The sequence below is a fragment of the Chelon labrosus genome (assembly GCF_963514085.1).
Source record: "Chelon labrosus genome assembly, chromosome: 11".
NCBI classification, from domain to species: domain Eukaryota; kingdom Metazoa; phylum Chordata; class Actinopteri; order Mugiliformes; family Mugilidae; genus Chelon; species Chelon labrosus.
Window position 1 is genome coordinate 23,196,075 of NC_140344.1, and position 27,725 is coordinate 23,223,799.

The 27,725-nt window shown below is 44.2% G+C and overlaps 2 protein-coding genes across 2 annotated transcripts; both read left to right on the top strand.

The window, feature by feature from the left end:
- Nucleotides 1-3,528: 3,528 nt before the first annotated feature.
- zpd (zona pellucida glycoprotein d) lies at nt 3,529-8,147 on the top strand. Its single transcript, XM_084554683.1, has 10 exons — nt 3,529-3,718; nt 3,832-3,883; nt 3,965-4,072; nt 5,423-5,631; nt 5,724-5,881; nt 6,097-6,211; nt 6,803-6,930; nt 7,018-7,201; nt 7,351-7,456; nt 7,600-8,147. Exons 1-10 carry the CDS (start codon nt 3,698-3,700, stop codon nt 7,719-7,721), a joined length of 1,203 nt encoding a protein of 400 aa, XP_084410809.1. The 5' UTR covers nt 3,529-3,697; the 3' UTR covers nt 7,722-8,147.
- A 279-nt stretch (nt 8,148-8,426) lies between these two features.
- LOC311495885 (matrix metalloproteinase-15-like) lies at nt 8,427-23,812 on the top strand. Its single transcript, XM_084555534.1, has 10 exons — nt 8,427-9,088; nt 10,789-10,937; nt 12,476-12,598; nt 12,686-13,002; nt 13,165-13,326; nt 17,237-17,640; nt 17,772-17,910; nt 19,342-19,492; nt 19,603-19,718; nt 20,879-23,812. Exons 1-10 carry the CDS (start codon nt 8,972-8,974, stop codon nt 21,358-21,360), a joined length of 2,160 nt encoding a protein of 719 aa, XP_084411660.1. The 5' UTR covers nt 8,427-8,971; the 3' UTR covers nt 21,361-23,812.
- The last annotated feature ends 3,913 nt before the right edge of the window (nt 23,813-27,725 follow it).

Consider the following 27,725-nt stretch of genomic DNA (forward strand, 5'->3'; position numbering starts at 1 on the left):
TTAAAGTTAACAGTGGAGTTATTCCACTTTGTGAGTCCATCTAATGTTCTTACACGTCAGGACACAGTGTCAACTTTTTATTGACATGCCCACACCTTACAATTAGAAGTATTTAATTTGTTTCATTCAGAGAAACTAGAACATTAGAGTCACGACGACAACAAACTCGAGACTTTGTCATCGTGTGTTGATTCAGGTCACCTTTAAATGCTCTTGTTTCTTAAATGGGCAGCGAATGATCTGATGATTTTTCCTGATAATACAGATTTTAAACTGTTCCTCGCAGTTCCGAGCTTTGCCGGCTGCAGCCGCGAATGTTTCCACAGGCTGTAGTGTGGTAACTGTGACACATCCTGTCCCCCTGGCAGATGGTTGGTTGGCTGGCTTGAGCTCGGCTACAGGACTGGAGGGATATTTCTGTCTGTATTAGAGGGGTGATCTCTGGGGTAACAAAAGGAGGAGGGTGTTTTGTTGTTTTGTATTTTTTTTTCATTAAGACAAGCTGCCGAACATATTGTTGAACCAGATTACTCAAGTTGAGTTTTGTATGCTCTAAGAAAATCAGCTTGTCGACATATTAGAGAGCAACTCGTCCCTCTGTTTGGGGTGACGTGTTTTTTCTCACTGAGAATTATGTGGACCAAAACGCACTTTTTCTTGGTGCCTTTTTGGAATCTGTCATTGCATTTTATGTTTTTTTGTACAGACCACATCTTGAATGTCTGTCGGGACATGCCCCAGTGACCATTTAGACCTCCATCATAGCAAAGCACCTTGCAACCTACTTAAACCGATGCCTGCTGCAAACAGCCTGGCAACACGAGGTACGAGGTTTGCAAGAAACAAACACCCTCCATCCCCTCTGTTAAATTTGTGGCCCGCACTCTCTGTCCTTCAGTCTGGCCTGAGAGAACACAGATGGAGGCCTGTTCTGTTTTGGCTGCTCCACATAACTGTTCTGAGATGTTAAGTTCGTCTGTTGCCACAATCAGAGCTGCTCCAAGCTCCATGTCGTCCGTTGGTGTTACACCGAAGCATTATTTTGTCTTTAGATTGTTTTAAAGCGCATTTGTTAGGATTATAGGTGTTTTTTTATTCTCACAGCTGGTGGAAGGTGTCCTGTTTAAATCCACCTTCAAGGTTGAGATGGCTCGGCGGTAACGCTCCCAGCACCGGAAGACGACCTGAATCTCAGGTGCGCGTGCCGCAGCTGGTGTTGTGAATCAGGCCGACGACAGACACCTCCTATAACCCGGCTATTTCACAACACCAGGGTGGCACCGCACCACTGCCGACGAGGCGGAGGACCACAACGCGACACAAGGCGGCTCGTCTTGGAGTCGGTGCCACAACTACAATTTGAAGTATTAACACCATTCTAAGCACATTTTTTCTGCCTTGTTTTTTTCAGTTTGTGAGCTAAATTCACTCGGATATCACCACAAACAATGTACAGTATCTGTCTGTTAATAAAGAATACTTTTAATGCACTTAGATTTGTTCTGTCATTGTTTGGTTTGCGGATATAGCAGCACAAATGAAAGAAGGAGAACAATATACCGTGTGAGCAAATTGTCATTTAGAGAAGTTTTTCAGGTTCAGGAAACTAAAGAAAGAGAACTTTAAAGACAATTTAAAACGTGGTACATGAGGCCAAGCCCTTGAGGTTTCATCAGGAGGAAGCAATTTAACAAATTGAAAAGCTAATTAAATCTGGGCACAGTTCTCTGGACGTACCGTATCAGCACAAACCCACCTCAATACACACCTTAGTCACAGATAATGACACACATCAGAATAGAGAAATCACTAAATGTGAATTTTGACCTAAAGTTGTAAAATTACATTGATTTTTTTTTTAATCAGTTTGATCCCACAACTTTCAGCATTTTCATTCCCAATTTAAATGAAACTTCATGTATTTAAATTCTTTGTCAAAAACACATGTATAAATCTTGATTTCTTTTCATTTATCAATCATTTCTATTCAGAAAAAAAGGAGAGAGATTCATACCAGGGTTAAATAAATGCTGAATAGCTTTATCTCATGACTCCATCCTCACATATTACTTATGCTCAGTGCTTCGAATGTTCAGATTTGGATTTGATGGCTATTTTTTTCTATTATATAGTTTCACACAGGCCTAAAGTTTAGTTTGGCTTAAAAAAACTGATAATATCCAAACATTTACCTCTTCAGAAATCTGGGGTTTTAGTTTTCTGTTCTTTTTTTCTTATATCTTGTGCACCAATGGTGAAAAACGCTCAAATATCACAGGTATCTCTACCAAAACGTGCGTAATGTAATGAAAAACATGTTCAGGCTTTGACAGACAGGTAAAATAATGCTACTGCTGGACCCTCTTGATAACAGGGGGATGTTTGCAGAGCCTTTTAATGTCTTGATTCGAGGCCATTCGTCGTAGAAGGGGGGTATACCTGCTGCGGTCCTGTCTCATCAGTCACGGTGCCTCCTTTACCAGCTACACTTTCCGGCTCTGCTCTGTCCCATCGCAAGCAGATGGTATTTACCCAAACATGGTGTCTGAAAAATATGGACTCCAGCCTCTGGGTGTGATGAGTTGGCGCAATAGGAAATGCAGTGACCCACTTATGGTTTTCCCTTGAGACGGTGTGATACTCAAAGACCTGATGTGACCTGCTGACACTGAAACCGTCTCTGACTTCACACTGATGGTTTAAATAAATATATATATAAGTGTTCTCAGAGATTTACTAGTATTTTCTTGTAGTTTGCAGTGCAGAGGATATTTAAATTTAATAATTATTAATTGAATATACACTGATCAGGCATAACATTATGTCCACCTGCCTAATATTGTGTAGGTATCCCTTGTGCCTCCAAAACAGTTGTGACTCATCAGTGTCCTGTGGTGACAACAGGATGTTGTTAGTGGGGGCCTTTGGGTCCTATGGGTTGAGGGAGGGGCTTCTATTGTGGATTATCCTACAGATACGCTGCATTGCTATGGGGTGGGGGTGTCTGGTTTGGTCTAGGTGGGGGAGTACATGTCTAAGTAACATCCACACAAATGAATGTCAAGTCCAAAAGATTCACAGCAGAACATTGGATTGCCACAAGATGCTCAGTGTTATTTACTTCTCCTGTCAGTGGTTTTAATGTTGTGGCTGATCGGGGTAGAGTTTTTACTGAGGTGAACTTTGTGAAGTGAATCACTTTGAGCCGACAATAGCGACATCTACTGGTGAAAGTAAGATGCTGCATGTGCTATGTATAAACGACACTGGAAGTGGATATAATTGGAGGAGGAATATAAAATTGAAATCATAAAAAAAAAAAAAAAAGAAGAAGAAGAAACTGTTATAAAGACTTTAATTATTTACAGTGGTGGATAATCAGTAAAGTATCATGGAATCTGTTGGGAGGAAGAAAATCAAGAAAATAAATAAATATAATAAATCAACACTCCCGTTTGACAAACACTGGCGCTGATGATCGTTTGGTGGACACACCATACGATGAAAAACAAATAAATATATAAACGGCGTGATTTTATCGCGTTTAAGAGCTCGAATGACAACCCGGCCCAGCAGGTGTTCCTAATTGGAGAGCAGCAGGTGTTGAAAACGAACACAACAGAGGAGAAGGTCCGGCTTGACTCCAGATACGGCGTTTAAAAAAAAAAACGACATTTATAAATATATCTTTACGGCAATGAGACTAATCGGCTTAAAGGTGGGTGTGGACAAATATATGTTTTGCACTGACGTTTAAGACATCTCAGCTAGAAGGATCAGGGAGCTGATAATATATATATATATATTTTAATCCACACATCTTCAAATCAGCTCAGCCTTGTCGCCGTGCTTTTCCTCGGCTTCAAGTGCCACAGGGTTGAAGGTAAGGGGAAAGGGGAGACACGGAAAGTTGAGTTTGCAGCCTTTGAAAGATTCTTAAAGTTGTTTTCAACTGTATGTGCAGGAATCTGCAGTGTGGCGCATTGCACTGACCCCACAAGGTGTGTTCTGTCTAGAGACCAGAGAAGCTGCAAGTGTGCCATCGGATTTTATGATGACCAGTGTGACAAAAGTAAGCATTTTAAATCTAAATTCAGTCATATTTGAAGTTATTGTGGGCGAAAACCCACAACAGGCGACAGTGAGTTAACCCTCACCATGAAAAACATTTCCATTTTGCGTCCAAATGTATGATAACAAGAATGTTTTGCTACTTTGGGCATTTGAATTTGCAATAAATGCATGCCAGTGACAAGAAAAGTAGACAATTCATGTTATGTGGCGTATTTATTTTTGGATGAATATCTCAATCTAAGGCCACAGAGGTTCAAACGTCTGAGATCATCAAGTTACACAGGTCCAGTGATGATATCAGCATAAAAAAACAGTTGAATCTGTGGGGGAAAATACTCTTTTTCATTTATTTATATGGATACTGACAGCAGCACCTGGGCGGCATAGTTCATACCCAACACCAAATGTTACCCCAGTATGACCCGCATGTGTTCCACGTTGCAAATGTTTGCTTTCTTCAGGTGACAGTCAACAAAGTCCTCTTTCCTCTTCCATTTGCAAAGCTCTGAGGTGTGTTTGGGCTCATAATCCCTCTGCAGTGTGAATCCTTCTCCGCAAAAGATGCAAACCAGAGGAAGCGGCACGTCTCTGGAGACTGGAGGGCTGGTTCTCCCTGGAGAGAAGTCGCTTTAGCGCAGCTGCAAGCTTGGAATATTCCCACCACCGTGTTTCACTGTGGGTTTGACAGACTGCAGTGTACTGTAAATGGAGTCCTCTCTTTCCTGTCATGCTGTGTGAAATGCTGGTTCCAAGCGTTTGGTTTTGATTTCCCTCTTGAGAAATGGCACGGCCTTCTTTTGCTTTTTTTGTGTAGTCCTCTGCGTCTGGAATGGACCTTCCCTCTCTGCCTCTCAGTGAACAAAGTGTGTGTGTGTGTGGTCGAAATTGTGCTTTGGGTGCATGTGGTCAGAGAGTTTTAGAGTGTTGTGCGCTGCCTCCTGAGAAACCTTTTGTCAGCGCAGAGAAAGCTAGCTAGTGTTCCTGGAAACCTGAGGCACGGTCATATTTATAACGACTGAACAACAGCTGAAAGTGAATAAAAATGCATGTGTCATCAGGAAGTGTATTTCAGTGGAAGCATGATTTGATTGCTGACCAATAGATAGTGCAGATATTACTTATTTAAAATATTTTACATGTTCCTTTCAATGTAAATAATTCCACTTTGCTGTTGACTCACTTTTTGAGGGTGCTTAAAATAAAGTTGGGTAACTTAGGATACGTTTAAGATTCAGGCTGCAGCAGCACTGGATCCTACATTTCCCATAATGCAACCAGCACACACACACACAAAAAAGTCATTTTAACGAATCTCGAGGATCCACTTTCCTCATCTTTCCCCTTACAGATGCACACGTCAAAGTCATGTGTGGCAAAGATTACATAGCGATCAGAGCGGCGGAGGATTTTTTCAGGTATCACAACATCCCACTGGAGTCCCTCCACTTACCAAACAAGTCTTGTCGTGCTCAGAGGGAGGTCATCGACGGTGTGCCGTACTTCATGTCCAGGATCTCCAGAGACAAATACCTCACCTGTGGAGGCAAGCCGCTTGAGGTACAAGCAGCATAATTATCCACTTTTAAAATACCTGCGTCAGCCTGAAGCAGCTATAGATCATGTGTTTTGTTTTTTTTTTCCTCTTGCAGAAAAATATTACTCACATTTCGTATTCCTTGAGTCTACTGTCAGACCCTCAGGTTTCTGGAAACATCATCAGAGATCCGGTGATTAAGATGGACTTCGCATGCGTCTATCCGTACATCAGAAGAGTCAGTCTGCCTTTCCCAGTTATCCCCTTTTCCAGGTAAAGAAAAAAACACACCAGCGCTGTCTATAATACACCCCAATTTAGTTAATATGACTTTTCTTATGATGCATGTGCAGCCTCCTGAAACTTTTATCTGAGACGGTTTCAGTTTATTCGTCCAGAAGATCACGACCGGGATGTGAAAATGTTTTTAAGCTGTGTGGTCAAAGCCATCAAACAACCACTCTCTTTCTCTGCGTGTATACCAACAGTGAGACGGTGATGCGTGTTGAAGACCTCGATGCCACCATCCGGATGATGTTGTACACGGACCACACTTACGCTAAGGCCTACACCAGTGCTCCCACCATTGAACTCAGAGACAAGGTAGGCAGTCAGCTGATTTGTCCAGTATTTTGCATTAAGTCAATCAGGGGGGTGGTTCTTTAAGCTAGTTTAAAATCGTCTAAAAAGTCAGTCATCCTGCAAAAGTGTGCATTTTATCTGAACACATGGCATTCATTGGTGTGGATGTTACTTAGACATGTAGCACCCACCTAGACCAGACCAGGCACCCCCACCCCATAGCAATGACACTCCTTGATGCCAGCAGACATCCCCAGCAGGATGCAGCCTGACACAAGCACACACACACAAACAGTTTAGGAACAACTCCAAAAATGTGATGCACAAGGTGTTGACCTGGCCTCCAAATTCACTAGATCCCAAACTGATCAAGTATCTGTGGGATGATCCACAGAGGCCCCTCCCCTCAACCCATAGGACCCAAAGGCCCCCCACTAACAACATTCAGTTGCAAGACACCAGATTCGTTTTGCCTTTGTTTCAAATAAGGAGCCATTCACAATAACTAGAATGAGCAAGTCAATTATTTCTCGTCTTTCAAAGAACCAGATCAGAAGAATGATTATTCATCCATATCAAATCATTTTTTTAATACGTTTGTCTCTTGTGTAGGTGTACGTCGAGGTGAAGGTGACGGAGCCTGAAGATTTCTTCCTGCTTCTGATCAACAAGTGCTGGGCCACACAGTCCCCTCAGCTGAACACTTCAGAGCCGCTGGTTCACACTCTGCTCCTGAACGGGTTAGATCATCCCTTCCTACTGACAGCTCTTTTGTCCCGTGAGCTATGATGAACTCCACACCTCCTCCTCTGTCCCCCTCAATGCAGATGTGCGAACGACCGAACCGTTTCCTTCCTCAACGTGACCGAGGCGCAGTCGGGACGTAACGGGAGGAGCTCCACGGTTCGCTACAGCTTCGACATGTTTCGCTTCACGGCGGAGCCTCACGACCTCTACCTGCACTGCACTGTGCAGCTGTGTGAGCCGGAGGACCCCAAGTCCTGCACGCCTGTGAGCTCCCTTACTCACTGCCACGCTTAAAGATGCTCCTATGAATTTATTTATCGATGCATTTGTTTTGTTCATGTCTCAAAGGAAGGAGCATTTATTGGCTCATTATTTTCCCTACGTAACAGAATCTTGATTTGTTTTCTTTACAGAACTGTAATTCAGTCACTAAACGAGAGGCGGTGAGAGCGGACCCCGCCCAGAGCCTCCTCTCATATGGACCCATCAGGATTGAAATGCCAGACAGACCTCCATCCAGTAATCTCTTTATCATTCTTTGTACACTAACGCTGTATCATCAGGGATGTCGTTGCACGTTCTAATGGTCTGTTTTTGTCTGTAGGCCTCACTGGGTTTGATCTGGATACCATTACACTTCATTTGTACTACATTTATTTCAGGCATACTGATGACTGTGGTGCTGCCCGTAGCTGTTGTCTGGATCGTGGGCTTCTTCCTCATCGTCCTCATCACCGTGGCCAAGGCAGGCAGCAGGAGATTAGCAAAAGTGGAAGAGCAGTGACGACAATGCGGCTGCGGCCGGCAGCATAAATAAAACTTTGAAAATGGTCCATATCATCATCATCTTCGTTATTTCTCTCCTAATTTTACTATTTCTCAAAAAGAGTGTCGTTTTGAGACCTTACATTTAGGTTCGTTATCTTATCTCATTAAGCTTCATGTCGCTGTGATACGTCTTCATGTTAATTAACTCCACTAAAGGTGGTGATCCAGGTTAAAAGACTTGAGTCTGACAGTGGATTTTCCCAGTGTAGATCATGTTGGAGACAATGTTTGCATAGAAATTAAACACTACGAAAAATAATGAAAGCAAGAACTCCTGGATGCCGCTAATTAAATTCAACATAATACTACAGGGGAACCTTTGACCTGCAGATTTGCAGGTGCTGATCTGTAGCCTGACTAAAAATCCTGCTGTCTTTTCTTATTTCTTTTTACTTTGACATTTTGCAAGTTTTATTTCCTTATCCATCCACCTTCAGTCAAAATGGATGTTTGCGCACATGTGGATCAGCTGTAGTTCCTCCTCAGAGAAGGCAGATGGCGCACAGACCGTTGCCTTCTCTGGCCTTCTGATGTGGGTTAGGTTTACAAGGTTGAAGAAGAATTGGGTTAAACGGGGGGGTGGGGGGCTCTTCATGGGCAATCATTGAGAAATCTTTTACCACAGACAGCTGTCGGATGGTGGGCTCGGATACATTTGCCCATCGCTTTTCCGGTTATTGTGGAGGTTGTTTTGAGTAGCAGCAAATTTGACAGCCACTTCAAGATTTATTTTACTTGTCGTCCGCGTATTGTTTTTTTTTTGTTTTTTTAAATAAACTCCAGAAAGTGTTTAACTTTTGAGGTACTTTCCCTGATCCACTCTTGTTGCGCTCGGACGCTTGTGTAAAGAGACTTGTTGCATGGTTTGGAACCGGTCGCTGTTGCTGCCGCCGCCGCTCCTGATCAGCCATTGTGTGGACGTCGGAAAGTGGGCAAGGACTTCTTCATTTGCCCGCTGGCTCCTGCGTTAGCTGCACGCATGAAAGAAACGGCCGTATGAAGCGCTTGGCTGAGCCATGAGGCTGCTGTCCCGGCCCGAACCGAGCTGCCTGCCACCGAGAATGGATTAGCAGCACTCAGATTTTTTTTTGTGTGCAGGGTTTGTAAGTGCGCTCTGAGGAAGTTGCTTGCTTATTTTTCACCCCCCGCTTGTCAGCTTCATCCTCATCACTCCACAAGTCTTTGCGCAGCAGATCGTAAAGGAAGATGGCATCCAAACAACCCTGGACACAGATCGTCATCATCACCTCAGCGTCTTTATTCTCAATAATCTTGTGCAGCTCAGTGGCAGAGGTCCCAGAGGAAGAAGGCTTCAGTGCTGAGGTACAATAAACTATGTTACTTTTTAATTACATACACATTTTAAGTCACTGTGGCTTCAAAGTTACTTTGAGGAAACACTCTAATTTACAGTTGATTGCATGATTAGAGGTTAGATAAGCAAACACCTTCAAAACATCAGGAGGCCTGATGCACTGCAGGCAGCAGAGTCTTTTGACCTTTTGTCCTCTTTCCAAATAACACTGCACATGTGGAGCAGACACAGAAAGGATGCATATCTATCTATCTATCTATCTATCTATCTATCTATATGTGAAAATAAGTTAAGTCAACGTAACCAACCAAAATTCCCACTTTACACTTGGCACACATGTAGGCATTTTCAATTCTATGCACACATTAATCTATTTCTCGAACAATTTCCCGTATCAGGCATCTCAAAGACAGATTATATTGCGCTATTCTAAGTCTGATTCCTTTGTATTTTAGATAAACGTGAACCATTTCAGAGGTGAAGGGTGAAATCTTTGCTGCTTCATGAGATTCGAACATCTGTGAATGACTTTTACATGTGGGCAAACAGCTAATGTTGTGCCGTAAGGACTTACTGATGTGCTTAATCAACTGTATTGTGTTATTGCATAACTGCTATGCACTAGATGCTGATGGTAGGAAGGTATGAGTGTTGACAAATCCACTGGTAAACTCTAAAAAGTGTGTTTAAGTGACCATACTCTGTGTATAAATCTTTAACAGGGAGGTTAGATAGATAGATACTTGTTTATTTAGATTACTTTCTACCTTATGTATATGTTGTAAGTTTTTATATATGCAGTGTATGGATGGAGTGAGTTTGCATAACCCATGTTTATAGTAGAGTTTGACTTGCTTTACTTTCCTTGTTTCACCTTCTTCAGCCTTTTGCATGAATAAACCAGCTCAGACATCAGATTGGTTGAGACTTGTCTTGCTGTGCCAAAAAAAAAAAAAAAAAAATAGGTCATCTTTATTTTTGTGCGTGCCCTGCATGAAAGTGTGTGTGTTTTTGCCCCCTGGCCTTTGTTCTTACTGTACACACGCATGAAACTCCGCCATCCAGCTGCGTGGGACGGCCTGTTGTGTGTGTCACTTTTCGGCCCCGTCGCTGAGGCTTCTCAAAGGGCAGATTTCAACGCTTGATAGAACATTTCTTTTTTTTTTTCCCCCCCTGAGATGGACCCTGCTACGACTACGTGGCTTTGCACGCTTAATTTCACTGACAGCAAACACAAGGAACAAAGAGGAGAACTTTCAACATGTGTTGCTGGATTGTCAGCCAAAGACACACACACACACACACACGCAAACACACACACACACATGCAGGGCTGTGTGTTTAGCTTGTGTACCACATGACTGACATACAGTTTTAATATTGTCAGGAACCTTCTAGTTTTCCTGTTTCCATCCTCCTCTCTTCTCCTCATCTTGGCTGTCACTGCAGGAATGAAAGAGCAGGAATGTCGTAATGTTAATGCAAACCATCTGGTTTTTATCTCTGCTTTCTCTTTTCTTTTAACTCCTCAGACGCTCTCTCCAATCATTAGACTTGTTCCCGGATAACATTGCAGCTGCATCCGTCATACACATGTATACATCATTCACTGCTTAAATAGAAAGACACACACATGTGTTAACACTTTGGGTTTTTTTTTGTTGTTTTTTTGTGGCCTAGCCTAAACAAGTCTGATTTCTTCACGCAGGCATGGCTTCGGAGGTTCGGCTACCTGTCCCAGGCGAGCAGACAAATGTCCACCATGCAGTCGGCCCAGATTCTGTCCAAAGCCATCAGTGAAATGCAGCACTTCTATGGGCTGGAGGTGACCGGTGAGATGGACCCTGCTACTGTCGCGTAAGCCTCACAGACATTCAGCATCACAAAACATTTGTGTGACCAGAAAGTGAATCCGGGGATCTCATGGACTGCTTTAGGAGTTTCCCCTTTTCTCAATTTCTCCTTCATGGCACGGATAGCCAATGAACTTAGACTCAGCAGCCAGCCCTCCTGAAGCAATTTGTTTCAGAGAACTGGCTTTGCTCCAATAATATTTCCAAAATATTATTTGTGTTCAAATAATTGGCTGCTGAGACAATGCCTGCTTATAATAGTGTATTTTTAGGTGAGACGGTTTCACTTTCATTTTGCTTGTATCACATCTTCATTGTTCAGGAAGCTACAGTATGCCTAATGTGCCGTATCCTTTTAGTCAAATGTAACTTTTAGTGACTAAACTGTTCGACATTTTGGAAGTATGCAGTATGCAGGTCGCCTGCACTTGAACGGCCACCTGGCTCATTTGTTCCCCGCCTCGCAAAACTCTTAAAACCAACAGGTGGCAGTCGTATAACTTCGCCAAACAAATGTGGAAACCAGAAGAGCTAGAATTCGCTGAGAGGCGAGGAAGTTAGAAAGAATCTATGTAGGACACATGCTGATCAGCTGCTCTATGGTTTATTAATTTCAGATGATTGTTATTGTTGTATTTGGGTGTGTGAATATTCAGATTATATGAAGATAGCCTTCCATTTCTCTTCTTATGCACAGGTTCGCCAAGTTGAACAGCCAGTTCGGTTCAGCTGCAGGTTAGCTTAGCTTTACATAAAGGCTGGAAAAACCTTGAAACTCACTAACATGAGGCTGTTCCTTGGTCTTCTTGCTAAGCTAAGCTAAGCTAAGCGAAGCTAAGCTACAGAGTTGCTAGTGGTGGCTGCATCGTTAACCACCGGCCCTGCAGTGTAGATGCAAGTGTTTCTGTGTCTCTGCATAGGCTTGGTTGACGTAACTATGCACACCTGAGAAGGTGCAATAACTTGTTGAAGCTCACCCTGATCTCATTTTGCTGTTTATCTTGATCATAGTATTGGCCAAAAATAAACAGACCCACCTCCCAAAATGATTGCCTGTTTCTTAAACCCAACTGATACCGTTGACCATCAATGTTCTGCTGGGAAACGTTTGGACCTGGCATTCGTGTGGATGTTGCGTAGTCATGTAGCACCCACCTAGACCAGACCAGGCACACACACAAAAAAACGTTTAGGAACAACTAAAAAAAACATGAAGGACAGCACAAGGTGTTGTCCTCCAAATTCACTAGATCCCAAACTGATCAAGTATCTGTAGGATGATCCACAGAGGCCTCTCCCCTCAACCCATAGGACCCAAAGGCCCCCCAATAACAACAGGACACAGTCAGAAGGCCCATGTCCATTCTCTGATGAGTCACAACTGTTTTGGAGGCACAAGGGAGACCTACACAATATTAGGAAGGTGGTCATAATGTTGTGGCTGATGGGTGTACCATTATATTATACCGCTTTTGTAGAATTGAGAAGATTTTACAGACAGATTTGGCAGCGAACGGTGTGTGTGTCTGTGTGTGTGCGCAGGGCCATGCGCCGGCCTCGCTGTGGCCTCCCCGACAGAAAACCAGAGGAGCTGGTCGAAGGAGCAAGGAGGAAACGCTACACTCTCACGGGGCAGCAGTGGCACAAAGACCACATCACTTACAGGTTAACAGCGCTGAAAAACATCAATAAATAAAATGGTCATATTTCCACATGCCAGCTCTGACACCTCTTTCTCTATTCTGGCCTCAGCATAATGAACCAGCACATCCCCCCATCGCTGGGAGAGGACCTGACATACGAGGCAATCCGCAAGGCCTTTGACGTGTGGAGGCGGGTCACGCCGCTCACATTTGTGGAGCTTCCTGCCGTAAACGGCGTCAACAGCAGCCAGGCAGAGCTCGCTGACATCCTGCTGTTGTTTGCCTCCGGTTTCCATGGCGATATGTCATTGTTTGACGGCGAGGGCGGGTCGCTGGCACACGCTTACTATCCCGGGCCAGGAATTGGTGGGGATACACACTTTGATGCGGATGAGCCTTGGACACTGGAGAACTACAACCCAAAAGGTTAGAGGCTCAAGTTTTGTTCTGGTAACTAAGATTTAGATTTCATGTCTGGCCTGCTATTAGCACAGTTTCTTAGCAATTTAAATGTCAGCATTTACGTCCACCTTTTGTTGTGTATCACCTACAGTTACCACTATATTGTGTGTCTCCCTCGTCCTGTAGGTATAGACCTCTTCCTGGTTGCGGTCCACGAGCTCGGCCATGCTCTGGGTCTGGAGCATTCGGATAACCCCAGCGCCACTATGGCTCCCTTCTACCAGTGGACTCACACGAAGAACTTCACCCTGCACGAGGACGACATCAGAGGAATACAGTACATTTACGGTAAGAAGCACATATTGTTAATCCCAAGCAGAACTTTTCCCGAAAATCTGTCCACTGTTTTGCCATCTAATGGTGCTGTTTAACCTGTGGTGTTGCGCGCAGGTCTGTTTATGCAGAAGAGGTCACGTGAGAAGGCCACAGCCTAAATAGTGGAATAAATGTGCTGTTAACATGTGTTGAAATGAGCCATATCCAGTCAATGTGCTCACGACTCTTCTGGTAAATTGTGCTTGCACACTTGTTCAGTTTAGTTCTGTGTGAAGACAGCTAATCCACCTGTTCGTAGTCTTTCTCGCAAAATAAACAGCTGTGGCACATGTGGTAGAATGGTTTGTCCATGTGTTGGATGCCTTCAGCAAAACAGGGAACCCGAAATTGCTCCTGATTGCAGGCGAGCACCTTGCATGCCACCATCAGTTTATGTGAATGTAAAACACCTGGAGCAGTCCTAAGGTAGAAACATCCCGCTATATTTACTACAATACAGCATTAGTTCAAGGCATAGACTGTATAAATATGGACGGCGGAACAGCTCCTCAAAAGTGAAGCCAAAGCAAGTAGAGCTCCCCCTGGTGACTGGCTGCAGTATAGGTCATAAGCTCCACCCCCTCCGTGTTAGTGGATGGAACTTGGGCCGAACTAAAGCACTAAAATACACGTCAAATCATTTTTTTCAAGGATGGTTTCAGTCATTTTAGTGAGTTTATATAATGTTAATACATGTTCAAGTGTCTAAGTTTCGTTTTAGTTAATTATTTGACGCTACAGAAACAGGATGTGACATAATGGCGACCGCCAGTTGCCCCACCAACCGCTACGTAAAGCAGTCCTGTGAGACCGTGAAAGTTGTAAAAACAATTTTTAAGAGTAAGTACAGTGTATAGTCCAAGATTTCCTTGTAACTGGTGGAGGTAGAGCGGAGCGCAGTATTAATTAAACGAAACGCGAGTGAGTCTGGAGGAAGTGTGGGCGGGTCATCGATGTCGCGGCTCTGCGTGGCTCCAATCTCAGACCGTACTGCGCAGGCTCTGGCTCCAAAACCGCAAGATATAGAAAATAGCGTCAGTTTGGCTAATGTAAGGAAGTGGGGACGCATTGTCCATATTTATATACAGTCTATGTATATCTAAGACCATGGCTAAGGTAAAAAACATGCTTCATGTCATGTAATTGTATTTTTTGTGCATAATACAACATAAAGCTAATGTCCATAGTTCAGTTTTGTCAAGGCCTTTTCAACCTTTTCAACAAAAGTCCCCTTTTCAAGCATTTGAGTTTGCGGAGACACCCACGCCAGCTGCAAAGCAACAAAACCAACCTGGGAATTCCAAGTTTTTTTTTTTTTTTTATGTGTTTTGCCTTTTCACTTAAGCTGCTTTGGCTGTAAAATCCCTGTGAGGTTAGAGGGCAGAATGCCAGCTGTAATTTGAGGGTTTATCGCACTCGTATCACATCTGTATCTTCGTGTAAGGGAGGCAAGTATCCATGTACAGAAGCATTGTGCACATGAGCATCTGCAGCAGACACACACACACATCAGTGGGCCTCACTCAGAGCAGCATGTCATGCATGCCGTTAGGATGCTCTCATCTTTCTCAGTGAATAGATGGCATTGTTAGTTCGCCGAGGACATTTTTGTGTGTGTGTGTGTGGAAGTTGTCCTCCTAATAGAGCTGAGACACTTTATGATTGATTTTCTTTTGCTTCAGATAAAAACCAGAATCATGTTTTCATGCTTACTGTCCATCATTTTTGCTCATTTTCACATTCCCGCTATCACACTAACAACAAGTCTGATTCATTTTGGGTTGAATGTTTATGGTCTGTGGTTTCCAGAAAAACCAAAATCTTTCTACTCCACCTGCTGATAAGCCTGTACTAGAAGCTGCACCCGAGTAAACTTCAGTTTTGGCAAGCGAAATGTGTAAAATCTTGCCGGTTTTTTGTCCTGCAGATACTCTAAGATAAATGTTTAGCCTTTGTTAAACAGATCTGAAATATTTCTTTGGAGCAAACCCCATAATTGGACAAGAAAAGAGATCTGATGAATCTAAATAGAAGCGAACACCGTATAAACTTTGTCAGTAGATTAAACAGTTGGGTTTTTTTGAAGGGGTTTTTATGTAAGAGGCCAGCAGCTTTGCAGTTTTCTGCACAGGTCAGCTACTCATCTCTTGACACATCACTGAAGCATTTTGACTGAACAGAAACATTTGGCATCTTCTTACCCGGCGCTGGAACTTTGATTACTACTTGCTGTCAAAGGTGGCCGGTTATGCCAGGAAACGCACTAATATATACACTACACAGTACACCGATCAGCCACAACATTAAAACCACTGACAGGAGAAGTAAATAACATTGGCCATCTTGTGACAATTCAGTGTTCTGCTGGGAAACTTTTGGACCTGGCTTTCATTCATGTGGATGTTACTTAGACATGTACCACCCACCTAGACCAGACCAGGCACCCCCACCCCATAGCAATGACACTCCTGACACAGGCACACACACGAAAACCGTTTAAGAACAACTAAAAAACATGAAGAACAGCTCAAGGTGTTGACCTGGCCTCCAGATTCACTAGATCCCATAGTGATCGAGTATCTGTGGGATGATCCACAGAGGCCCCCACTAACAACAGTCTGTTGCCAGACACCACAGGACACCCACAGAAGGCCCATGTCCATTCTCTGATGAGTCACAACTGTTTTGGAGGCACAAGGGAGACTTACACAATATTAGGAAAGTGGTCATAATGTTATGCCTGATCGGTGTATATGGGTCCATCTGTTGGACAAAAAGGGAGAACTTAAGATATTAAAATAACAAGAAACATTCAGCTTTAATAATTTTTTTTGGGATATATGTTCTCTCATCAGTCTGTTTTTCAGCTGGCAAGCTTCAAAAACCCACCGTACGTAGCATTCGCCACGCTCACAGCGGCAAACGGTCGACAGACAAAGTCAGCAGCTGGCTGGTGAATATAGACTATAGCATTTAGCGCCTATATCCCTCCGGAGTGGGAGGATACGAAACTGTTCTAAAAGGGGAGCGAGTGTGAGATTCGCGTTCACCAGGTGGCTCTGAATAAATGCTAACGCTTCTCTCCTTGCTAAATGTTTACTAAGAGGTTTGAATTATCGTTATTGGGAGGTCATTTCCCTTTCTTTGTGTGGAGACACGGACGTGCTTCCTCTCTGGGCTGCTGGCGTGAGCATATAGTTTTTCCTGTGATTAAAAAATAGCTCTTTTAGTAGTGGTGAGATTTACAGTCCTCTAAAGTACAATCTAGTTTGAAGACGAGGTCACAAGTAAAATAAAACACAGTCCAAACACAGATTTGAGCAAGTGACAAAAAATATATATTAAAGACTTGGCTGAATTTGCCTTGTGCTATGATTCTGCTGGCTCCTTGGTGCTTTAAGAGGCCTTACTGGAAAATATTAGATCCTTGGAAACAAACAATGACTTTATTGTCTTTACTGTCTGTAAACTGCGATGCAGGTTAAAATGCTGCAGATGCTGAATGTCTCCACACACTGATAGCTGCTAGTCATTGGCCGATGCTGGCACTGATATATCCTCTAGGAATATTTTTGTCTCGGTGTAACTCAATACATCTTCAAGCCCCATCAGCTGCCCGTCTGTATTACACAACTGGCTGTGTGTTTTCCTCTCTTAGCAACCAGAAGGGCAATTTTTTCCAAAGAGCAGAGGCGCAGTGACAGTCAGTCAAGTGGGCTTCTGCACAAAATGGAAAATGATGTTCACACTGATTGAAAGGATGTATTGAGACGAGTTTAAAATGATTTATGGACGTCTAATGCCACACAGACAGGCTGGAGGATTTCATTCATTCTGTTGAATTCTTGTTCTGCGCTCAAGCCCTCCGTCTTTTCCTTCTCAGGTCCTCCGCTTGTCACTAAAGCTTCACCCACTTCTCCTCCGACCCGTGACGACGACCCCGACGACCACACTTCCTCTTCACCTCCTGAAGACGAACCCACTGCCTCTTCTCCCCCCGACGCCCCGCCCGAATTACCCGAACCGACTGACGCCAGCCTGGACCCGCCGGCCCGACCGGAGCCAAGCCTCCTCCCTACTTCGCCTCCCGCCCTCCCCACCAAACCTGCGCCTGAGCCAGAACCCGTCACCCCGCCTGTCAGGAAAGATGTCCCCCCTCCTCGGCCGCCTCCCAGGCCCCCGGCTCCTCCTCGGCCTCCCAAAGTGCCAGACAACCAGGCCCCCGACATCTGCGACGGCGACTTTGACACGGTGACCATGATGAGGGGGGAGATGTTTGTTTTCAAGGTGAGGCCTAAAAGCGCTGGTTTTCATTTGCTTTGGTTATAAACTGAAATGTCACAACAACACACGAGTCACGCAAGGGAGCAATAAATAACTCTGCTGAAAGATAAACTTGACTCTTCTTGTTTATGCAGGGTCGCTGGTTTTGGCGCGTGCGGAGGAACCGGGTCCTCGATAACTACCCGATGCCGATATCCGTCTTCTGGATTGGCCTCCCCAGCGACATCGACGCCGCCTACGAACGCCACGACGGCAAATTTGTCTTCTTCAAAGGTGCGTCCCTGCCGTTTATTACCAGTGACAAAAAGTCGCTTCACTAACACCGAGCCCACGTGCTGAGCAGAGCGCGTGAAGTGTTGACGTCAAAACCTTCGTGAAAGAGCGCACTAAACAATTTATGATTTAGGATCTCGCTCAGGGGTATGGCACCCTGTTTGTTTCCTCCTCCTGCTTTCGCTGGAACAGTTCAAGAGCGCGCTCTATAAACACAAAATGGGGAGTGAAACACAAATCTGTGTTTTGATTTGAACTGGACAGGCTGAAAGAAAACAGTGCAACCGAAGCATTTTTTTTGTTTCCCAACACTCGGCTTGATTTACAAGGAGATGGTAATAATCCAGCACAGCTACAACTCTCCACATCCGACGCTCGAAGTGAACGCAAAGGTGATTCACCGCTTAAGTATTCAGAAAATATGGCCGCCGATAGAGCGAGAGAAAAAAAAAAAAAGTATTGCGTGTTTACGAGTTCAGTGGGTGTCTTGAGCGAGGCCTGCGCAGCGTGGCAGCTGTTGTTGGCCCGGTACGACTCCAGCTCCAGCTGAGCCCCAAAAGGCCTCATGAGAGAGAGGTGGAAGGATTGCGTCAGCCTTTCTCCGCGCTTGCACTGCCCCAGATGTGAACAGCTGTGACGCTTTAACTTTTTACAACGAGGCCATGTTGTGATTTGTCATGGATTTTCAGAAGTTGAACGAGCTTTCGATGGCGGATTCGCTCTCATCGAACGCCACGGTGGGGTCGTGAGTCATATTTGATAGCGCGTGGATCAAAACCCGCGGGAATGGCGCCCACGTGACGTCAAGATTATGTAACAAAAAGAGACAAGAAAAAAAAATAACCTTTCTTTAAAGACTATTAGCGGAAACTTAGCCATTACAGTTCAGTACAGTATATTGCAATGCTGCAGAACTCTGGCAGTAAAAGTGGAAAATGGCTGTGCCCTTAGTGTTAAGAGAGAAGTTGGCTTTCACACAAGGATATCTTGGAAAGTTTGTGTTAAACCTATAAGCGTATCATTTCTACCTTGCCTGTTCTTTCTGTGTTTCTCCTGGAGCGACACCCATGGCCATCACTTTCTATACATCTGCTTGGTTTTTCCTTAACCTTTGCATTGCATCTCCTCTCTCTTGCCTCAATTTTTATTTTGTGCCACTGTCTCTTTGGAGTGCGGCACAGTGGCTGGCGTGGTGGTTAGCACTGATGCTGCACAGCAAGAAGGTACGGGGTACTCCGGCTTCCTCCCGCCGTCCAAAGACATGCTCATTAGGTTAATTGGCGATTCTAAATCGGCCGTAGGTGTGCGCGTGAGTGCGAGCCCTGCGATAGACTGCCAACCTGTCCAGGGTGTACCCCGCCTCTCGCCCGGTGATGGCTGTGAATGAATGAATGTCTCTGTTGGAGACTTTATTGCCTTTTCTTTCCGCAGATGATAGATACTGGGTGTTCAGGGAGGCCGATGTGCTGCCAGGATACCCACAGCCCTTATATCAGTACGGACAAGGAGTTCCTGCGCACAAGATCGACACAGCTATCTGGTGGGAGCCTAATGGATACACGTACTTCTTCTCAGATGACAGGTATGATGCACACCCGTGCAATTAAGTCACCACTCATGGTTGTGGCATTTTATTATCTGTTTATGATAATTTAGTGGACCGTGAAGACATCTGCACGCGTCTGTGTGCAGGTACTGGCGATACAACGAGGAGACCCGAACTACAGATCGAGACTTCCCCAAACCAATCAGCAGATGGGGCAAGATCCCTAACTCCCCCAAAGGAGCCTTCCTCAGTGACGACGGCGGTAAATAATGACTTTAAATCGGTCGATTTGCAGCCGTTATTTCTTGGAGGACAGGAAAATCAGCAGCTTGGGCTTATGGGATTCACAACAGACACGAGAAAAAAAAAACACATTCTGTGTTGGAGGAAGGACAAGTGAGAGACTAGAGGTGGAGGGAGGGAAAGAATGAGAGGTTAAAGGGGTGAAATTGGGTGTGTAAAAGACAGAAAAACACTGCGGAGACTGGTTAGGCTGGAGCAAGCAGAGCAGAGCGGAGCAGAGAGAAGGGTGAGGGGGTTGACGGAGAGAGAGAGAGAATAGAGAGAGGAATGAGAGCTCTGGTTTGAGGCTTGGCCCGTCCTTCCTTTGGAAATTAGATTTGTGGCAGAGCTGCTCTAAATGCTCTCAGTAACCGTCAGATCTCATCTCCACCCTAACGGTTCTAATGTCGGCTGCATGCAGCCTGGTTTCCACTACGGAGCCACATTTACGCCCAGAAAATGTTACCCCCAAGAAGACTGCGTGTGGTTCTTTTTGCCAATTTAATGTGTGAAAGCAACACATCTTGTAGGCGCGTTCATGCACAATCTGGTACAATATTTATCAGTTAAGGCTGGAAACTAGAAAAATCTGTATGAGGGGAATGTTACTCGTGTTGGGGAGGGTGCGATAGCTTAACTGCTCCCTAAAGAGACATTAAATTACTTTTTGTTTGCTTAGAAAGTCAGCTTAGTTTTCCCCTGTTAAAGGGAATTTAAAAGAAAAGTTGAATGAGACGGCTGATGACTAATATTGAGGCATTCCTTGCATCCAACTAGCTTATCATAAACAGGACTGGAAACAGCCAGCAACGGGGTTTGTCCAAATCTAGGCTACCAAATACCTCCATCTCCACAATAAAACAAAAAAACTGTTTATTTGGTGAGAGGCTGGTGTGCATATTTTGGTATCTTTGGATCTTTGGGATCAGGGTAGCTGTTTCCCTTTGTTTCCAGACTTCGTGCTGAAGTATGACAGTGGAATAAATCAAGTCAGCAACCGAGCAGGAATTATTTCCCAAAATGCTTTGTTTGTTTTGAAAGTTTAAATTTAAACCCTAAATTCCTCTTCCACGAATAAAAAAATGAAGGTCTGAAATAATTTAACTGAACAGAAATTTGTCTCGTCTTCCTCCCATGCAGCTTACACCTATTTCTACAAAGGCGCCAATTACTGGAGGTTTGACAACACCAAATCAGAAGCAGACAAAGGCTACCCCCGATCCATCCTGAAAGATTTCATGGGCTGTGCGGGAGTCTCACACCCAACGCCCGACGCAGACCCCGACCAGGTTCCAGGTGACAAACCAGTCAACCCTTCGGACCGGGGCAAAGACGAGAACAAAGAGCCGGACAGGGACCAAGGCAAGGGCACCAACTCGGAGGAAGGAGACACCACTAAGCCCGACGGCACAGAGGAAGACGCGGAGGACAAAGATTTGAACGTGATCGTGACGGTGGCCGACAACGAGTCGAAGATCATGACCCTGATCATGGTGACGGTGCCTCTGGTGCTCATCCTGTTCATCCTCATCCTCGTCTACGCCATCCTCAGGACTCTGCAGAACAAAGAGACGCCGAGGGCCTTGGTGCACTGCAAGCGCTCACTGCAGGACTGGGTGTGAGGTGCGCGGTTAGAAGATTAGATTAGAGCGGGTATCCATCATTTGTCTGGTGCAGTCACTTTGGCGAGAACGAAGCTTTGACACAGCGCTGAAGTTTTAGAAAGCTGATGATGAGTTACCTCAACGTTTTGGGCCCCGGTATTCATTGTGGGAACTTTTATTGTTCATGTGAAATGATAATTATTCGTAAAGTCGTGCCTGTGGAGCTACAGTTTTTTTGCTCATTCTGACCTTGACGTCCGCTCAGCCAGAAGTTTTTCTCCCGCGCCTATCTCCGTGCCTTTCAAAACGTACCTGTTTCTTAAAAATACCTGCTTAAAAGTCACGTTCTGTGTACTGTAAAAGACACGCTAGGAGTGTCTGTGTCTATCCTTTCTAATCGGACAGAGGTGGGACATCTTATTTGTAGTATAAATGCAGATAAAGTCGTTAGAGCACATACGTAATAGAGAAGCACACGTTGCTGTACATACACAAAAAAAAAAGTGCTTTTAAGTTTTCCATATGTTCGACTCTGGTGCTTCAACCAATCTTGACCGTTTTTTTTTTCCTTCTTTCTGTTTAGAACAGATAATTTGCACTTTGATTCTGTTTTTTTGTTGTGGTTATTTTCGCTGAGGTTGCTCCTCTGCACCCCGTGTGTGTTTTTGGTTTTTTTGTTTTTTTGTTCGTGCAAAGCAGATCTGCTTATTAAACACACAGACGCACGGAGGCGAAGCCCCGATCCAGCGTAGGAATGTTAGACAGCTGCGTGTCCGTGACTGCCCCGTCCCCCACTGAGCCCATTATGTCTGCCCTCCCTCTCTCTCTGTCTCTCTCACACACACACACACACACATGCTCCGACATCACATGATCTCAGAAGAGAAAAAAAAAAATCCCCTATATCTGCACTCGTTTGTGCATACATGTCCACATGTGCACATGCAGAGGCCATTTACCCATACAAAGGCTCATAGAGTTTTTGTGCACAGACACACAGGCTCCAGCCTCCCCTCCTCCCACCGCAGCCATGGTAAATGCTCAGACTGCACCACTAAAAACACAATCCCAGCGGAGACGTATTGATATACGACCACTGCCAGTGCTGGGATTTATTCCCCCTTTTTTTTATGAGAAGAATCAAAAAGGTTTATTAGTGGTATTTAAAAATTATTATTATTTTTTTTTTTATAAAATCTGAATCTGTGAAGAGTAAAAAAACGTAGCAACGGCGTCCTCCTTTCTGCATCTCCTCCTCATTTTTCACGTTAAAGGTAAATAGAGTTGAAGCTAATTAAGTCTGCGAGGGAGAAGCCTGCATGCATGAGAAGAATGGGTCAGGGTCTGGTTTCCATTAAGCCCACATGTTGCTGATTTAGTAGTGTCAGAGGCATGAGAGGAGGGGGAGGGGGGCGAAGCAGGGGGGAGGAAATGAAATGAAAAAGTTATAAAAAGTGGTGTTGGTGAGAAAGGGGAAAAGGGGGAAATGAGAAAGAATGAGATGAGTAGGGAAGGAAGGAAAGAAAGAAGGGAGGCAGAGGTGGAGGAGAGGGAGGGTTCTGTCAGCGTTTCCTTTCCAATATACAGTGGAAAAGGAGGAGGGAGGAGCGAGGGAGGGAAGGAAGCAAGCAGCGAGGGAGGTTAGAAGGTTTCGGAGGAGGGGCAATGCTGGCGTTGCGCCTCCTGACCTAGATTGGGTCACTAAGTCCACTTCTCCTTTTCTTGTTTTGTTGTCATGAGCTGGAGATGACATCCCCTTACCGCCATCTTCTATCTCTTTTTTCTATTATTACTCTGCCTTTCTCTCTCTCTCTCTCTTCCTCTCTCTCTTTTATTTTATTGCTGTATTACTCCAGTGTTCCCAAATGCATTCATTTTCTCCTCCGCTCTTCTGGAAAGTCAACTCAAGCATTTGAAAGATAATTAATGCACAGAAACATCTGCAGGATGTGATGTGATCCCGTCTTAACGTGTGCTGGGCCTCCCCTAATATCAGTCTGCCAGTCTGTCTTTACCTTTCTTGTCTCTGTGTAAAGCCACTATCAACATGTTACACTTGTTAACCTTTATGTGTGCCTTTTATTTTTTCTGTGAATACCAGGGGGGCATTTTTTTTTTTTTTTTTTTAAACTATAAATAGCATGAGGGAAAGTTTTTAATATGTGGTTTCTTACCTTTCTTACTTTAGTTATAATTTGTAGCTTTGTACATTTTGTTTCGTTCCAGGTTTTCTGTATGAACAGCAGTAGATTATTATGACAATGTTGATGCATGCAGGGCATGTTCTATAAGGCCTGTGCACTCCTGTGTAGGGTACATTAAAGGTTTCGCAATAAAACTCACAAGTAAAAAGCAACGACAAGTGTCCTTTGTTTCATTGTACGGTTTTCATGCTGTTGTAACTGTACACCTTTAAAGCTGCTGCGCAAATGTCAAGTTCAGGGGGTTGATTCCACTTTTGTCCACAAGAGGGAGTCGTTGCCTCAAGAATACTGCAATCTTAATCATGTTTAACACATATAACGATCAGGCATAACATTTAGACCACCTTCCTAATATTGTGTAGGCCTCCTTAACAGTTGGGACCCATCAGAGAATGGACATGGACCTTCTGAGGGCGTCCTGTGGTACTGGAAGTGGGGGGCCTTTGGGTCCCATGCGTTGAGGGGACGAGCCTCTGTGGATCATTCCACAGATACTTGATGAGTTTTCGATCTAGTGAATTTGGAGGCCAGGTCAAAGCCTTGTGCTGAAGGAGTGCCATTGCTATGGGGTGGGGGTGTCTGGTCTGGTCTAGGTGGGTGCTTCATGTCTAAGTAACATCCACATGAATACCAGGCCCAGAAGTTTCCCAGCAGGACATATTTGAATGTATTTTTAACGCATGACATTTAATTGTATTGGAGTATTTTATTTATTTTTGTTCTGGCATTATACCTTTTAGTCTACAATCTAAATACCTTTTCCATCACTGCACACATCGGATAGTTTCTGACTGCAGTTTTGTCATCAGAATAATAGAAATGTGTTGGTGCAACATTCAACAGTAATAAATGAATACACACTTGAATCTGCAGATTAGAATGCATTTGTTTTCACTGGTGTACCTAATGTTTTGGCGAGTGAGTGGAAGGGTGCGTGGGTTTGCGCTGAACGTGTGCCCTTAGGGGTCATGCATGATGCACCTGTGTCTGTTGTGACTGAGTGGGGAGCTTTCTTTATGTCATTGGTAATCAGGATTAGCTTCAGTCACAGATCATCCACTGCAGCTTCACCTCTGCGTCCGCTTTCTCTTTCGCCTTCTTTCTCCCTGTCCTCTGCTCATGTCACTTTGTCATATTAAATGAAACATTAGACAAAAAAAAATCAAAAAACAGAATGAAGTTTGAGCAGCTATAACTTACTGCCAACTTTCCCCAGAAAGAGTGTGCAGTTGTGCGCATAGTTTCACTTTCTCCCTCTTCATTTTTTTCCCCCCAAAACTGCCTCCGTCACCGGGCCTTACCCAGATGTTCAGTTAGGATTGAGGCCAGTGTAGCGTTGCCACATTCCAGCCAAGGGTTTGTGTCATCAACCTGTTCTCTCGGCTTATCCCTCGCTGAGCTGATAATGGGATCTGCCTGCTGCCTCCTGCCTCATCAGCACCATAAATGCTTCACATTCTTAAACACAACAACAGGCCTCATTAAATGTGATGTGATCTTTCCAACTGGTGAATGTGTTTTTTTCTACTTGGCTGCTGCTTTCTCGCTTCCTTGCCTGTCTAAGTCGACCTGAACATTTTGACCGAATATCCACTCTCGCAGCTTTGGATTCTCGTAAAAGTGTCTGTCAGAACAACTCAACCTGGAAGTTTAATGTTGTGTATAGTATGTAAAACGTTCTGTTGGGCGTTTGAAAAGGGCGGACCTGAATCCTTGTTAATCATCCTTTGGCAATGTGCCATACTTTCGTCCCTCCTAATTCCGCTTTCCTCACCTTTCACCATCTTTGTCCATCTTCCTGTTTGTCCTTTTTCATTGTTAAATGGGATTGCAGGAAGTACTGAGATCTTAATTTAATTATCGGATCCTTGTTATTCACTACCAAGGTTGCAACTATACTTCCTGGGATCCACATGACTGAGCATTACAGTGTAATGCCAAAAACAACAACAATGGGATGAAAAGCAAATTTTATATTGGTGAAATTGTTATAGGTTTAACCTACTGTCAGTGCATTTGAAGCAGCGTATGATGTAGAAATGGTCCTTTTTACATTTTTCTTGCACTTCAAAAAGCTGAATTGTTGTATTTTACACATAAATGATTGCAATACCAGCTGGAAAGTTTTAGTCTAGTACCATTATCAGCTAATAATAATAAACCGAAAGGAAAAGATGAAGGATACATACGTACAACAATCAGGCAGAACATTATGACCACCTTCCTAATATTGTGTAGGTCTCCCTTATGCCTCCAAAACAGCTGTGACTCATCAGAGAATGGACATGGGCCTTCTGAGGGTGTCCTGTGGTGTCTGGCAACAGGATGTTGTTAGTGGGGGGTCTTTTGGTGCTGTGGGTTGAGGGGAGGGGCCTCTGTGGGATGCTCAGTTTGAGATCTAGTGAATTTAAGGGCCAGGTCGACACCTTGTGCTGTTGTTCATGTTGTTCCTGAACTGTTTTTGGGGTTGGGGTGCCTGGTCTGGTCTAGGTGGGTGCTACATGTCTAAGTAACATCCACATGAATGAATGCCAGGTCCAAAAGTTTCCCAGCAGAACATTGTCACAAGATGGTCAATGTCATTTACTTCTCCTGTCAGTGGTTTTAATGTTGTGGCTGATCAGTGTATACTGTAGATGTTAACACTTTGAATTACTAATGTTTAACTGATTATCTTTCCATTTCCCCTGGTTGTGGGAATCACCACTTGTTGCTTGTCACCGTTTCCCTGTTGGGGGCGGGGGTGACAACAGTTTATGGGTTTATAGAGTGATGTCGTCCTGACGATATGTTCGTCTGCTGTTAATCTGCAATTGCTCACGGTTCAGGATTGTGCCTTGACCTTCAGGTGCTGCAGGTTAATCCCGTTAGTCGCAGGCAGTCGCTGTGGAAATCCCAGCAGATCTGTGCTGGCTGTGCCGCACTCTGGACCTGTACAGCACCGGCATGCAGTACCCCCTGTAGACACGCAGGTAAGGGGAAAAACAAGTTTGATAGTTAGTATAGTGAATTTGAGTGGTAAAAGAAAGATCGGGGTGTTGGTCTGTGGTCAGTGTAGAGATATTGGTGCTAAAACAGTCGGTGAAGATGCCGTGAAAGTGAAAGAAAAGTAGGTTGCTGTTTTATTTTGGAGAAATGTGTACTGTCTGACTGTATGTATAATATGTATAATATTATTTCTTCTATTAAATATTTAGTTATGGCGATTTTCTCTGTTTTTTGTTAAACTGTGACAACAATTGTCGAGCAGCTGTGGACCAGAGATGTTTAATCCAAAGCTAAAAACACAAGATTAGGCCAGGAAAAGGCCTCTCTGATCTCTGCTGATTGGGAGAGTGTGTCAGGAATCACAAACTGTCAGAAGGAAGGCATTGCAGGTCCTTTTTTTGGGTAGTGCAGAGCAATGATATAATATAAATATCTCCTCAACACAGGATACAGCCTACTGCATCGTGTAGATATTTGTCTGTGAAGCCTTGTTTTGAGGTTTTCAAATCAAAGTGCTATTTCAAAAGAGATTGTCAATTGTGATAATGGGACATTCTGGCATTTAGAAATGATCACTGCATTTGTCCGCTGCCCTGTTTGCCTGTAACTCTCTGCTGTAGCCAGATGGAGCTGCAGGACATCTTGCAGGTTCACTAGTTCTTTGCACCTTCATTTGAGCTGAATTGTCTCTGATAGAATATTTGATTGCTATTTGTTTCCGGGTCTTCTTGTCTCACTGATTGCCCCCTGTGGAGCTTCTCGCTAAAGCAGCTTACGGTGCACTGGTGCCCGAGTGAGGTTAAACCCCCCGCCTTCTAACGTCCTCTAACTTTTGACTCCTGCATGGGGTTTTTCATGGCCGACATGATCTTGAGTCAAATCAAACTTGTTCACCAAGCGACAGTTTTCAACATTTGCACGACAAAGGAAATAATTAAATAGTTGCTATCACATAATCGAAAATCCTCAAAAGCGATAAAAGCGAAAATGAAGCAGGTGAACGCCTTTCACCGGGGCCTCATTAGCTCCAGTTAAGGGCTCTATGTGTCTGACAAATGAAGTGGCTGCTTCAATGAAGACACGGGGCAAGAGTGATTAGGATCGATCGTCATTATCATCAGCATTATCAACTGTTTCTGATGAAGGGCTTTTTAAACAGCTGACTGTGTGTGTGTGGATTTGTTGAACAGG